At 50.6% G+C, this 14,805-nt stretch overlaps 1 protein-coding gene across 3 annotated transcripts in view; it reads right to left on the reverse strand.

The window, feature by feature from the left end:
• Positions 1 to 1,602: 1,602 nt before the first annotated feature.
• The window catches only part of tiam2a (TIAM Rac1 associated GEF 2a), a 72,480-nt gene continuing 59,277 nt past the window's right edge, over positions 1,603 to 14,805 (reverse strand). For all 3 annotated transcript variants that reach the window (XM_030355778.1, XM_030355777.1, XM_030355780.1), the window contains exons 16-27: positions 13,571 to 13,795; positions 12,172 to 12,240; positions 10,936 to 11,061; positions 9,916 to 10,024; positions 6,724 to 6,903; positions 6,250 to 6,368; positions 5,412 to 5,520; positions 5,020 to 5,078; positions 4,813 to 4,915; positions 4,287 to 4,380; positions 3,810 to 3,964; positions 1,603 to 3,489 (exon numbers count right to left, since the gene is read on the reverse strand). In XM_030355778.1, the coding sequence (XP_030211638.1) occupies positions 2,801 to 3,489; positions 3,810 to 3,964; positions 4,287 to 4,380; positions 4,813 to 4,915; positions 5,020 to 5,078; positions 5,412 to 5,520; positions 6,250 to 6,368; positions 6,724 to 6,903; positions 9,916 to 10,024; positions 10,936 to 11,061; positions 12,172 to 12,240; positions 13,571 to 13,795 (2,037 nt within the window). In that variant the 3' untranslated portion in view covers positions 1,603 to 2,800. The remainder of the gene's footprint in view (positions 3,490 to 3,809; positions 3,965 to 4,286; positions 4,381 to 4,812; positions 4,916 to 5,019; positions 5,079 to 5,411; positions 5,521 to 6,249; positions 6,369 to 6,723; positions 6,904 to 9,915; positions 10,025 to 10,935; positions 11,062 to 12,171; positions 12,241 to 13,570; positions 13,796 to 14,805) is intronic.

The raw sequence follows: 14,805 nt of genomic DNA on the forward strand, positions 1-14,805 counted from the left end.
TGTTAAGAAAAACACACACACACACATCACAAGATACAAATCAGCAAAGCTAGGTTAACAAACAGCGGCGACGCGACATGCATGTCAAGTTGCAAAGAGCAGGGATACTGATGGCTTGTGTCTGAGGAGACAGCCCAAAAACCTCAACAATTAATAAAGGAAAATAACTTTTACTCACTGCGGTGGTCTGTTTCGAAGTGCCATGTTGGTAGCAATATTTGTCTGGGCTGTTCAGTCAAATGCCCACAAAAACAAACACGCAACAACGCATACTTTCAGTTTGTATAAAGTGACAATAGTGATCTGCAATCTAGATCGAAAACTTTCAACCCTCACTAAACTCAACCTCGATTGACACAGGCCGATGCGAAAAGTAAACCAAACCCATTGTCTTCACCTTTAATAAAGGGGTGCGTGACAGGTGATCTCAATTAAGAGCTAATCAGAAAGAACACACTGATCGGCCATGAGTGAGACGTTCAAAACGAGGACGAGGATTTAACGGAATTGTTACCATTCAAATTCAAATTTCTTTATTATTGGATAGTCTCACGCCGAATGCATGAGACATGAGAGCCCTGTATTTACGTGACACAAACCAGCACCGCAAACGTTCTCTCCCGCTTGAGATGACGTCTTTCTTTATAGGTTCATGGGTCTGATTCGCCGATTTCCCATGCTGATATCCCCGGAGATTCTCGGGCATCTTCGACAATTTGGCTATAGATTGTCTCATTACACGCTACATAATATAATTATAGCCTAATTATATATAGCCTATACATATAAATATATATATATATATATATAGCATTTGTGGTTTTGGCATAAACATAACTGGTGCACTGTACTATCTGCGCACACCCTTTCTGAAGCCTCTCTCTCGCTCTCTCTCTCTCTCTGTCCCTCCCTCTCTCTCTTTCTCTCTCTCTCGTACCGTTTAGTTAATTGTCTTAGAACACTCCCATTCAGAATGCATTGGTTTACATTTCGTTCTGTGTAACACGCAAAAAGTCGGACTATCGTGCTCTGGAACACGCTTCAATAGATTAACGTTCGTGCGCAGGAGCACGCAATCGCGTGATACCGGCTTGGTTCTGGATGAGTGCCTGGACAGCCCAATTTATATTAATCTAAAATGCATTTCAGCTCTTTACCTCCCATGATCAACATTACTACAACGTTACTCTTATTGGGGAGATTTTTTGTCGGTTGGGCTGGTCAGACATGTTTAAAACTGGAATCATCCTAGAAAATATCAAATGGTTCCCTCCCTCTGTATAAGATAAGGCTTCCTTGCCAACGGAAAGCGAACCTGCTTGACGCATTGCATCTCACATAGCCACTACATCCATTGCATGCTCAGCATGGTGCGTGATGTATTTTCCGTCGGTGACTGTGTCCTACTTCTGTCTATCTGCGGGTACACACGTGGTTCCAAGACTGGGGCATTATTTTTGTGCGTTGACAGCTCATCAGCTGTGACTAGCTTGTTCAGTCCCAAGCGACTGACACAAGACAATGCTCTACCCCCTAGCTTTACTCCACCTGTCAAGGCATGTGCGGGATGTGGAAATTGCTTTAAACGACTGTATCCCCATGTGTCAAACCCAGATAAAAACTTTTTATTTATAAAACAATTCATCCATAAGCACAGGGTATTCACATTCATTGGTATGCTAGCATTAAAGGCATGTCTTTCTTTAAAGCTGAAAAGTAACAGTGTACGAGTAGTTTTGCTTCGTCTAGTACCTGAAAATGTACTGTCAAACCAGTACGTCGATAAAACGGCCAAAGTAGCCGCCGTTATTACAGCAATTTCCAACTTTTTTCAATGTCAAGTATGTGTATAAGAATTTATAAATGTTTGAAATGTACACCACAGTAATTTGGAAAACAGCAGTATATACAAGACATACAAACATATAAAAGATTGTTTAAATATTATTGCAGTTAAAAATTCAAAGCAGGAATAGACAGCCCCCACAAAAGAAAATCCAGTACACTAAAATATCACACTATAATTACTTTGGGCAAAATATTTTTCAGTTAATTAGACATGAACCTTAGAAACACTAACATAATTGATCATCCCGATAAATAAATAACAAATATTTTAAAGACAAAAACCTTCTGACATTGAATCAAAATTCAATAGTATAGGCAAGCTATGTATTTTAGTGCACAAAATACAGCAAACAAGGCCTTACAAATCAATCTCATGGCCGTCTGGGTCGACTACCCTCCACTCAGGAAGTTTGGTTGAACCTGGATTTCAGGGTCGGTCTCATTAGTTCATATCCGCTTCTGCTCAGCTGCTTTCCGTTCTATTCCAACTTTACTTATCTGCATAGTGAAATATTGAGGCAGTTTTCCGCATCCTCTTGTATGGACTGTCGGTCAGGGGAACAGCAACCTGATTCAGGAGATGCCAATTGGCGCAGGTTGAAGTAGATGTGACGCTGTAAGCTTTTCCCAGAATAGGGAGTTGCCACTCGGGGAGGAGGCATAGTCTGAATAGATCCGGGAGGAGCCAGGTTATTGATCCGTGCTTGGCAGAATGACTGCAGCAGCAGCAGTTTGCATACTCCGCTTCGGCGGGCAGTCAATCTCCTGACTCTTGGCCAATAGGCATCTATTGTTTCTTTTTAGTATTTTTAATCCCCGACCCGGAACAAGCAGGTACCGCAGACACCATCGCACCAACCCGATACAGGGGTATTGATCCGAACGGGCTCGGCTGGAGAACGTATGCAGTGTCGGTTTCCATGGGCACGTCTTGGTTCTCCCAGCCGACAGTCTAAGGGGACGGGGTGTCGTTCCCTGAGTCTACGGCACGGCCATCGGCAAGGTCATAGAAACAGTCCTCGTTGACCACGGACGTGAGGCTCTGGACGCTGAACTCCCTCTCCAGCAGGGAGTTGATGTCCATGACTGTCGCCGCCACCGCCGCCGCCGTGTCCGCCTGGCTGTCCAGCGACCTGCTGCGACCCTTCAGGCTGCCCGGCGCCCCCGGGCTGCGTCTCAAGCCCCCGCTCGGTTTCCTCTTCAGGGGGCTGTAGTGGGCGTGCGGCGCCCTGTGCTGGCTCTCCGGCGTGTTCACCTCCGCGCCCTCGGGTTGAACGCGGGGGGCGGGCGCCTCCTCCGAGAGCTGCAGCTGGAGGAAGCGGGCCTCCAGGGCGCCGGCGCTCTCCCGCCGCTTGTCGCCCGAGCCGCCGAAGCCGGCGTCGGCGTCCTCGTCACTTAACGCGTCCGACTCCTTCACGGAGGAGGAGCTGGGCTGGGAGTGGCACCCGGAGTCCTGGGACCAGCTCTCCTGGGCCGGGGAGAGGCGGGGATCCGTGGAGGTGCCGGGCGGGGCCGTCCCGGAGGAGCCCGGGGCGCTGCTGCTCTGGCTGCTCTCGTCCGAGTCGGGCCCCGCTTTCGTCTTGCTGGAATGGGTCGAGTTGCTCCTGGTCTTCCTGGACAGCCACGAGGCCCTGGATGAACCTGGTTGGACAGACGGGGAGGTCAGAGCAATGTTCTCACCGGGAAGGGAAACATTTCATGCTGTAGGGGATGCTCTAGCGCTGTGATACGACCGGTGAAATACTCAGAAACAGCAGAACCCACAGCGAAACGTTATGTCAAGGCTTTCGCCGAGGCTGAATTCAGAGTAGTCGTCAAATCTCTGTCGTACTCCCAACCCGGCAAACTGATAACAATCCAAGGACGTCTCAGCCTTCCCATGAAATAAATATGAAGCGGTCACAGAGCGGACCGTGCTCCAGCGCTGACGGGCGTGGTGGGCGGTGGCCGGTCAGCCTCACCTATGCGGGCGGAGGACGGCAGGGTGCCTCGTAGCGGCGCCAGGCGCTCTCTGCAGCCTCGGTCGGGCGCCGCGTCGCCCTTGGTGCCCCTCCTCACGTTCTCCCTCAGGATGGAGCGCATCACCTTCACCACGTTGGCCTTGTACTCCGGCACGCTGCAGGGACCGGGCGCAGGGAGAGGTTAGGCAAACTGGACTCATTTCATGCGAGTTGATACCCGCTATGTTTGCAATGACGCACATAATCTGCTTTGATTTTCTTTCAGAATCCCCTGCAGAATGTGAGATATTTCTCAAGATGCAGATTAACCAGAATTGAGGCCAAGTCTGTATACGGCCAATTATTGTACTAACCGTGTGTGAATCACCCTGGGGCTCAGGGCATTACCACCACCATTCTATTCAGGCTTAAACTCGAGCAGCCGCTGTTGTGGAAATGAAGAACACGCAACCCAATGTGTACTGATCCCGAACTGACCTGCTGCATAGCTGGAAGATGGTCTCTGGCCTCCCCTCCACCTCGGACCGGGTGTGGATCAGCTCCCAGATACAGCTGGTCTCGGTGCCCGCGCCTGAGAGGGTCAGAGGAACGGGCCGGAAGACAAAGGCTTGCAATCAGACAGAGAGACTAATGCATTTACTGTTTGGAAAATTACAGAGAGCAGGGAAGACGGACTGGGAGCGAGGCATGGGGATGAAGTAGTAAATGGCTGGCTGAGCGGCTCCAGTGTAGAACAAAGACTTAATTGGTGTATTTTGTACCAGACTTTTTCTTTTTTGTAGGAGCTAGCATTGACATTTATTGTTTTGTTCTATTCCTGGGGAGTGCAGAGGAATATGATTAGCCTTTGTAGAGACAAAGATTTGTGAAAGGATTGGTTCCAGTGGGCGAGGAACTGCCTAGTGGGGAACCTTGTGAGAGCGCCACTGGGTGAATGTTTAACCACTCACGGCCCCTGGTTAACCCAGGCGAGGCCAGTGGGCGGTGGGGGCCCCGTGTTTACCTGCAGTGTTCCCCAGGCGGACCTGCAGGGCCGACAGCGGGATGAGCCAGCGGAACTTGAAGGGATCCGTGTCGCCCTGGGATGTCGAGGAACGCGAGGTGGTCTGTTTGGGTCACACACAAAAGGTAAGGGGATGTGTACTGGAAACCGGCAGCGTCGGGCAAATGAGGAAGTAGAAAGGGTACAAGTTTAGAAAAACATTCTTACCATTTTCTTCTTTAGCTTGTAGTGCTCCCTGTAGACCAGTATCACCGCCTTCTTGAACACTGATGAGAGAAAACACGCAGACATCGTTGGACTTTGAACCCTCCTTGGTACGGACCCACTGGTGCCCTCTCTCCCGAGACGCAGTTCAGATTCCAAAGCTCAAAGATTCATAGCGTCTGTGCTGCAACTTTTCCATAAAAAGAGCATATCGGCCCATTGATCTCACTGTAATGACTTGCATGGGCACTCCCCCAAACAGATCACATTAATGACTTGAATTCTGCATCGTTCTTAAACCAACAATGCGTGTGGAATACAAAAACCCATGTATTTCTTTTCATTTTCTTCCCCCTTTGGAAGAGAACAACAAGGACTGCAGAGCGGTGACTCACCAAACACGGTCATCTCTGGGTCCTTTCTCATGCGTCCCAGGGAGGGGTGAGGGTTCAGCCAGACCGCCGGGGAATGCATGAGAAACTCTCCCATGGAGATCTCTGTGACCTGGGAGCAGGAGACAGAAGCCGCCGCCGGGGGGGGGGGCAGAGAGGCAGACTTTAGGGGCTGTGAGATACATATTAAGTGCTCGCGCGTCTGCGAACGGAGCTCCTCAGATACGACGCACTTATGTCGATCACGCCACTCGCATGCTGATTTTCAGAGTCAGACTTCTATCCGGTGCCCTTAAGCCCGAGCCGGGCTGAGTGCTGCGAATGCTGATATTATGTCGAATTCCAAACGCAATTTAGCCGACGCTTGGAATATTAATGCAGCCGGTGGCCGACGGCGGAATACTCCATCAGCTTCTGGATGGCTTGGCACCCTGGGGCGAAACGGTGTCCGGGCCAGTAAGTAAATAGCGTGAAAACAGAATCTGAAGATGTGCCACGGGCGCGCTTGGTAGTTTCCCCGTGACTCAGACAGGGCTGATGGCCACATAATGTGCCGCGCATTCACTAAAGCTAAACTGTAAATCTGTCACACAACATGCGCACTGTGACAAAGCATAAAGTGTTTACTCCCGTCTCGGCATCCCCCCCCCCCCCCTCCAATCTTAATCACTTAAGTAAAAGGCTGACGTTCCACCATTACTGATTTCATTTAAGTACGTGCGGATCAAGGTTGACGAGTTAAGAGTCCTCCTATATATTAAAGTGCCCTTCCCATCCACTTAAGGGAGGCTCTCTCTCTCCCCCCTTTTATTTTCCTCCATGATGGTCATGCTCCCTCTACCTCTTTGTTGTGGCCCGTCTGCTCAGCGACCAGCTGGTCGAAGACGGCGCCGTAGTCTTCGTAGAGCTTCTGCATGTCGTTGATGTGGCTGGCCACCTTCTCCATGGCCTTCAGGGCCTCTGTGTGTGTGGAGGTGAGCAGAGAGAGAGCGCGGGGGTAAGTTCCCTTCGGTGTGCTAAAAACAGGGTGTATAAATACACATGCACACATTCTTCCATGTCTCCCTTCCCCCAAGGGTTTACATTGTTGCTGGACTGAATCAGAGGAACGAATGACGATGACAACTTGGCCGGCGTCTAATCTGGTTTTCTAGATCTGAAGGTCATGCTGGCCAAATCTGATTCTGTGAATCCGAGCCAGGACCTCATTGTGTCCCACGGAGATCAGAAGAGGAAGGTCACTTTGAGACTGTGTAAAGCAGCAGCTTTATCTCTGTTGTGTGTGTGTGCGCGGGCGTGTGGGCGTGTGGCCTACCGTTGAGGTGGTAGTGCTCCTCACTCTCAACGTCTGTGAGTGAGACCAGCTCCCGGAGCAGCAGCGGGTACTTGAGGACCCTCTGGACGGGCTTGATCAGGTACGACTCCAGGGTGGAAGAATGCTGCTTGGTGGGGTTCCTGGCATCCAGGAACTCTTTGAAGGCCCGGTCCGTCTTCACTGAAGAGAAAAAAGAAAAAACAGACAAAGGACGATCAGATTCATGAAATTGCACATCATTGTTGGCTTGAGCCATCATTTGTATTTGTTCAATCACATTCCCAGCCGACGAGCTTTGATGTTCATATATGTATGGTTTGGTCAATCCAATGGAAACTACGAGCACTTCAGCCAAGCATGATCACTGCAGCACCCAGGCTAAGAAACGGCAGACAGCAAAGAGACACAGGCTTGTTCTGGCATTCAAGTTAACCAAAGCCCTTTGAACCTTTAGATATGTCATGAAACTGTTTCACTGTGTACATTAGAAGCCTAGTCATTCACTGTTAGTGGTTCTAGAGATTCTGGGTACATATTGGTTCTGGAGCTGGTTGTTGTTGTATTTTACAGGGCCACGCCACCACCCAAAAATAACACCCAACCACTTGCCACTATCTTGGAATCCCAATTGTGTCGAGACGGTTGTCATCCGTTTTCGTGGTGCCAAAGGGGAGCACCGCGTTTCTGCCAGACTGTGCGTGTCAACATGTTAAGGCAGTGCCAGAATCGGTGGTGTTACACCGACACAGGCTGCAGCCCTGGGACGGGTGGGCGACAGCCAGGGCTCCCGGCTTTAAGAAAAGGTCAAGCACCAGACTGAATAAATGCTAGATGATGCAGCTCTCACACAAGACAGTCGTGAATACTTTGGAGAGAGAGAGATAGAGAGAGAGAGAGGTGGAGAGAGAGGTTTTCTCTGAAGCGACGCAGCCGTTCCCTCCCGTTTTCCGGCGCACAGTCGGGGAGGGGATCGGAGGGGGGGGCCCATTACAGTATTAATTATAGCACTCAGCGCAACAGACAGGCAGCCGCATCGACACCTCTGTGAGTAATTGGCAGGCAATTAACAAGTCGACAAGTAAACAGAAAAGTCGGGCGAACCCCGAAACGGCAGCGCGTCAGAGCAGATGCGAGCCAGTGGAGGGAGGGGGGAGGGAGGGGAGAGGGACGGACTGGTGCGATGATGGGCTTAGAGTATAATTACTCGAAGGGTTTAGTCAAACGCCCACGCTTTCTTCCCCCCTGTCCTTGGCTCAGCTGGTTTTGGATGGGGCTGCAGAGTTCGCTGCTGCTGCTGCTTTGGGGTCCTGCTGCGCTAAGCATATACCCACTCAGAGGATCGCGCGAGTGTGTGTGCCTGTACTCTGTTACCCAGGTCTGTTTTTAGCCCCACCTTGCAATTAGCAGGACGTATTATGTTCCCGGGCTTGCTGCCTTGTAGCAGAGACTGCACTGGCGTAGTTCTGTGGCTTTGGTCCAGTTTTGTGTAAATGTTTGGGTTTCAAAGAAACTAGGGCTAATTTTGTGTGTGGCGACTCGCGAACAATGCAATGTTGTAAGTGCCCCGCTTGTCTTGGTATCCCGCTGATGTTTTGTTATTTTGCTTTGCCAAAATGCTCCACAGAGACAACAGAATTCTATATCAATCCCAGCTTTGTATTATTTTGCTATACCCTTCGCTTATTTCTTCTGCTATTAGTATCACAACAATGTTTTCAAGTTCACAGTTTCAAGCGATCTAATGGCAAAGATTGACCATCCTTCTAACACAATATGGCAATGCCCATCTCATGCTACACTTTCATATTCAGCACTCTGAATTCAACTGCAAATATTCGCGAGCAAGCGATTTATCCAACACCATCTATCTAATGTGCTCCATCAAACTTGCTTATCGTTGACAGCACAACATTCAATTATTCAAAACCCTGATTTGTGTTTTGGGAATAAGCTGAGGAGAAGGGATGGAAATAAATTAGGCTGGAAGGGGATTTTAATTAAATACGGTTTCTATGATGTCTGACAAAGATAAATCATGTTGGTCAGAATAGAGGGGGGGGGTGGGGGGACAACGACGACCATGTTGACCAAATTGGCAGATTACCAAAATATTTGATAATCCCTTGAGATGAATATCCCCCCAACTCATCATCTGACACCTCCATCCCTCTCTGGGACCATCCCGTCACCCTTCCCCCATAATCATTTTCCCAAAGCACATGAGAGCATTTCCTCCAAGGAAAACCAGTCTCCCTATCCTTCCTCTGTCTGGCAGTATTCCCAAACACAAGTAACGTGTGAACACATTTTTATGCAAGGCATCTGTGTTTGTTAGAAAAAGTCCTATAATTTTTTTCATTTTTACAATAGTTTTGTTATTGAGCTTATTTGACACCGGCCAACAGGAGGATCTCCAGCCAGTTGCAGTCTCCATTTTCTGCTAAACAGACACCAGAGTAGGCTGGATAATGGAAGGCCCTTTCAACGTCGTAACAAGCAGAGATAAACTAGGTCCACCACTGATGGCTATCTAAAGATAGAGAGGTAGATGGCGCTACATGGCGCACCATCAAAGGCATGTTTCTCCTTTCAGAGACTGTTTTTTGTGAGTCAAATAACAGATAGATCTAGCACCTACAAGAATGAACTGAACAATGTTAGCCTGGACATACCATACGAATATTACTATTTCAATACATATATCACTTATTTATTTCATAATTTTTTGGGTGCATAGCAAATTAATATACATTTGTGGGGGTGGGCATAGCAGAACAGATGTTCAATAAACATTGACGGGGTGCATGCAAGGCACGTCCACTCCCCCTCTATAAACTCAAATCACTTGATGTTTTCCCAGATCATAGAAAAGTAAGTGCGTCTGCCTCGCAAATGTGGAACTCATTTTTAGTTTCACTCTAACATAAATAGCCCCGTTGTACTTGCCTCTCCATAAACTGTACTCGGGGGTCATTTGCTCGTTTGCATAATGGACATTCTCCCCTATAGAGCTGCGGGGAGTGAGCCTGGGGGCCCAGCATCCAGCGCTAGCGAACCGCCTGTGATGCAACGCAGCCGCAAGGGCACCACATTTGTCCAACTCGGGGGCGGGAAAAGTTTGGACGTGACTTCACCGTGCATGCGTATCCCTCACTGGGTTCTAATGGATGAAATGTGTGTATATATACATACCTCTTTCAAGAACCTTCTGGACCTTGATGTGGTTGGCACAGAAGCCGCTGTAGAGCTTGAAGTGGTCGGCGTAGTAGAGGAAGGAGGCGCCCAGGGAGAACAGCAGCCTCTGGTAAACAAGGGGGGAGTGGAGAGATGAGTATCAACAATCACGCCAGGACAGAGGCGGCGGGCAGGGAAGGGGCAGGAGGTTGTGGCTGTGCTTGGAGCGATGGAGAGAGCGCAAACATGTGAAATCGTGACTCGGCCACTCGGGTCTCTCCCTGGGGAGACACCCTCCCCCTTCCCCCCTGTCCTTTTTATCCCCCCCTCTCTTGATCTCACTCTTGTTTTCTCTACATCTCCCTCTACCCCTCTCGCTCGCCCTCTCTCTCCCCCTACACCTCCTTCTATCCCATCTCTCCCTCTCTCTTCCCTCCCCACACCTCTTTCTATCCCCTCTCTCTCCCTCTGAGTTCACAGGCTTCCACCAGCGGTGCGATGGATGCAGCCTTTCCCCTGATCAATAGAGCCCCCATCTTCTCGTGCCAGGAGTATCAATCACAATAACATGACCCTGTCATGCTTCTTCAATTATGAATGCCTTTCATGACTTCAAAAGAGGGCGCCGCCGCTGCCTAGAAAGATATCTCAACCATGGAACTGCCACCACCGTGTTTGTGTCTTTGTGTGTTTGTGTGTGGTCTGCTGCTAAGGTGCGGGCGTTCTCAGCCTGCTCCTGTAATGTTGTTTTGTTTGTGCCAACACGGGGTGTGGATGACTAATGAATGCAATAGATTGCGGTGGGTCAGAGTAATGCCCAATAAACCAACGGCTGCAGAATAATGCCTCCGTCGGTGTCTTTGTTTTTCGGGTGACGAAACATGGATGTGAGAAGTGACGGCTGTGCTGATATACATCTTGATGTTTAGACAATATGGTGTGTGTGTGTGTGTGTGTGTGTGTGTGTGTGTGTGTGTGTGTGTGTGTGTGTGTGTGTGTGTGTGTGTGTGTGTGTGTGTGTGGTCGGCCTGAGCTCACCTTGAACTGAGCGGGGGTCTCCAGGGTACTGAAGTCGGGCGAGGAGGCGATCTTCTCCTCGAGGGTCTGCAGGAAGACCCTCTGGAAGTCCAGCATCTCGGGAAGGCTGCCAAACAGGCTCTCCATCTGCCAGACCACAGGGTTCAGAGCTGGGTGTTAAAAGGGTGTGTGTGTGTGTGGTTAGGGGGGCGGACGGGGGGCGGACGGGGGTGAGAGGTTTAAGACAGAAGTGACGGTTGAGGAGAAATATGGGTCGTCTAGAAGGAGACTGAGTACAATGTGATGGAGCAGCAGGCTTGGGGTCTCATGAGAGAGAGTGATTAGTGAACAGCCAGTGAACAGCCAGAGTTAGAAATATACACTCTGATGGCTCGCCTGCTGATAAATAACTCGGGGAATAAGGCAGCAATCGCCAGGCACACACACGCACACACGCACGCGAACGCGAACACGCACACGCACACACCTATCATTAAAATCCATTTGCGGCCGCCCTGTCCTTGTCCACTTTGTGGGCTGTACATGTCTTTGTGTCCCATAATGGTCTTTTAATTTGCCCGAGTGCTCAGCATACAATCGACTCGCTGGCGCTGGCAGGAGGGACGTCCTGTGTTTGAGGTCGTGCTCGCCGCACCGTCGCACGCCCGAGGGAGAGAGAGGAGGAGGGGGAGGGGGAGGAGGAGGGGGAGGGGGAGGAGGAGGGGGAGGGGGAGGAGGAAGGGCGAAGGGCAGGGGGAGGAAATACCAATGACCTCCGCCAAGGTCGTTGGTATTTCAGAAGCACCGTATATGGCCAGAGTCTCGTTATAAACCCAATGAAATGGGCCAGTTTTTCTGTGTGTTAATCCTGGGAAACGAAGTGTCGATCAATGTAGGGGAACGGGTCGTGTTAAATCGCAATCACAGTGAAATCCACAGCGGTTAACGGTGTCCTGGAGCGAGGCGTCTTATTGGCTCATTCCTCTGGGAGGCTGCCGGTCAGCATATGGGGGGGGGGGGGGGGGGCAGCAGTAATGAGGTAGATATGGTGGCCCGGCCTAGGTCAATCTCATCACCACCCCCTCGGGTAACGCACAATATGAATCCCACATCATCAACCCCCCTCAAGACTCTAACACCCCACCTGACACAGATACCGTAACACACACACACAAACACACACACACAAACACACACACACACACACACACAAACACACTCACACACACACACACACATACGTAATTATACACATACCTCATCCAGTGTGAGGAAGGTTTCATCCTGCAGGGGCTTCAGGTAGATGTCAAACAGGCAAGCCAGGTCCTAAAGACAGACAGAAAGACAGATACAGACACCAAAAGAAGGTCAGTGATGAGAAGTCAAACACTGATGCCAGACAACATCGTCCTTCTCAGCTCCAATCCTTTTAAACTCCCCTGTGATCTTTCTGCGGCTCCACCTTTCATTTACCCCCCTCTCCGCCAACCTTTCATATCCCCTCCTCCCATCTCTCCGTCTCTCTCTCTCTGCCCATCTTCTCCCCTACCTCTCCCTCCCATTCCGTCTCCCAGCTACCGGCCTTCCATTCAGTCCCGTTCTTCCCTTCCTTCCATTACTGCCGCAGCACTGCCTCGCCAACGGCATATTCACTCATTAGGTTGATTTATGGCACCCGCCCCCACCCTCTCACCCACCCACCCAAACCCTCCCCCTCCCAGGTGCTGTGGCACGTCCTAATTGTTAACCCCCCCCCCCCCCCCCCAAGTAGCAGTAGAAAGAGCCGTAGCAAGGCATTCTGGGAAGTGCCCTTTTTTTCCCGTTGGCCTAGAAGTAGTTATGGTGATGGAGGCGCGGGCGGGAGTGGAAAATGATGAACTGGAGAATAGTGAGATGTTAACAAAGAGAATAAGAAGGGAGGGTGGGGGGGGGGTTGGTGTGTGTGTGTGTATGTGGAGGAGCAGCATGCGTGGGAGAGGAACAAAAGAGGAAGGAAAGAAAAAGCTGGAGGATGCCCGCCTGGGGGTAATCAGAAGGCTCTGAAAGGTGTTGAGAGGGCTAGAGTGGAGAGCAGCTCTTTGGGACGTGGGACGCCAGGGCAGGAGGAGAGGGAAAGAGCAGGGGTCGCCACGGCAACCCCCTTAATCGGTGAGGAAGGAGGGGTGGATCGCCGATGACGGGGCTCGGCGAGCGCGGTGTCAGTCTCTTTGAGGCTGCCAGCGAGAAGCAGTCACCCCGCCGCCCTCTATTCATGGTTAGTTTAACCCTCGCTCTCCCACTCTTTAGCAGCCTCGTTCGCCCTCCGTCTCGTTGCCTCGCTGCGGCCTCGTCACTCAGCCGCCGCTATTGGTTTATGAAGCTCTAACGGTTGGTTGTTGCTCCGCTGTCTTTGGATGTTTATACCACTGAACGGCGGCTTTATTGCTGAAGGAAAACTACTAAAAAAGGATCTCAGGGCAGCGCTTTACGGCATTCCAAAAGCACTAGCATGCCTGCAGGGCACATCAACGATTCAGCACTTTGTTTGACTCCAGAGTCCCCTGAACACGTTTGATGCACACCGCCGAGAGGGTCGTCTTGAGTTTCAGGGCTTAAAGGTCCCTTTGCCTTAATACCCCTGCCTGTCGCGCCGTAGCCCTAAAAGACGAGTGCTCACCTTCACGTAGGACTTCTCCGTGTCCACCAGCTCCTGGATCACCTTGCACAGTCTCTCCGTGGGGCTCATGTGCCTCTGGCAGGGTCTGAGCAGCGTCGCGGCGGGGGCGGCTTCTGCGCCGGGGCCCGACCTGGAGCCCTGGTTGGACGCCGCCGCCGCGCCCTTGGCCCCCGAGACAGGTCCGTCCTGGAAGGACTGGTAGAGGGTGCACACCGTGTCCACGCTCTGCAGAGAGAGAGAGAGAGAGAGAGAGAGAGAGAGAGAGAGAGAGAGAGAGAGAGAGAGAGAGAGAGAGAGAGAGAGAGAGAGAGAGAGAGAGAGAGAGAGAGAGAGAGAGAGAGAGAGAGAGAGAGAGAGAGAGAGAGAGAGAGAGAGAGAGAGAGAGAGAGAGAGAGAGAGAGAGAGAGAGAGAGAGAGAGAGAGAGAGAGAGAGAGAGAGAGAGAGAGAGAGAGAGAACAAGTGATGAGTTGTCTGGAAGTCTGTCATTTGGAATGTTTTCATGCACCATCGTTTCATGTATCACCCATCACACAACGGGTGATGGGCGATAGGGCAGATGCCCACGTCGTTACAACACATTGTCTTTTGAACGATTATGCAGCTTAAAACAAAATCAGCACTTTCCGGCATGCTCTAAAGAGTGCTCTAAAACAGGAGGTGAGCGAGAGGGTAGGGTAAGGACGATGAGCATTGCATCCCACAGGGGGGTGAGATCACTCCCCCCCCTGGAGATGTCACACACCCACACACACACCCACACTCTCCTCCAGAGCAGGCTACAATAAGGGGACGTGCATTGCTGCGTCCAGTGACTTTACAGTCAGTTGATGCGACAGAAGTCCTTAAAAGATCAAAATTACACAAGTAAACTGTCAGACAGATGCTCGGGAGAGAAAAAACGATTAAATAGACTGCACTCTTCAGCACATTCCCCTGTGGTGAACCTAATTTAGATTCAGCCACTGTTCTCTACAGAACAATACTGTATGTAATTCGGCATCCATGCAGCAATAACAGAGAAGAAAAATGCTCCAAAACAATGGGATGCTGGTGCCGGAGCATTGTGTAGATGTGCCCATGACGTGCTATAAGCTAACCCGCATCACAGCCAGCTTTATGCATAAGTCTCCTGGTGTTGGGGGGGGGGGGGGGGGGAGAGGGGTTGGAGGAATATCCTAGAAGGTTCAGCCAGCATTAGCCGCGCGGTTAATTATTTCTCACGGATTCGTGACGG

The sequence above is a fragment of the Gadus morhua genome, chromosome 5, assembly GCF_902167405.1.
Source record: "Gadus morhua chromosome 5, gadMor3.0, whole genome shotgun sequence".
Taxonomy (NCBI): domain Eukaryota; kingdom Metazoa; phylum Chordata; class Actinopteri; order Gadiformes; family Gadidae; genus Gadus; species Gadus morhua.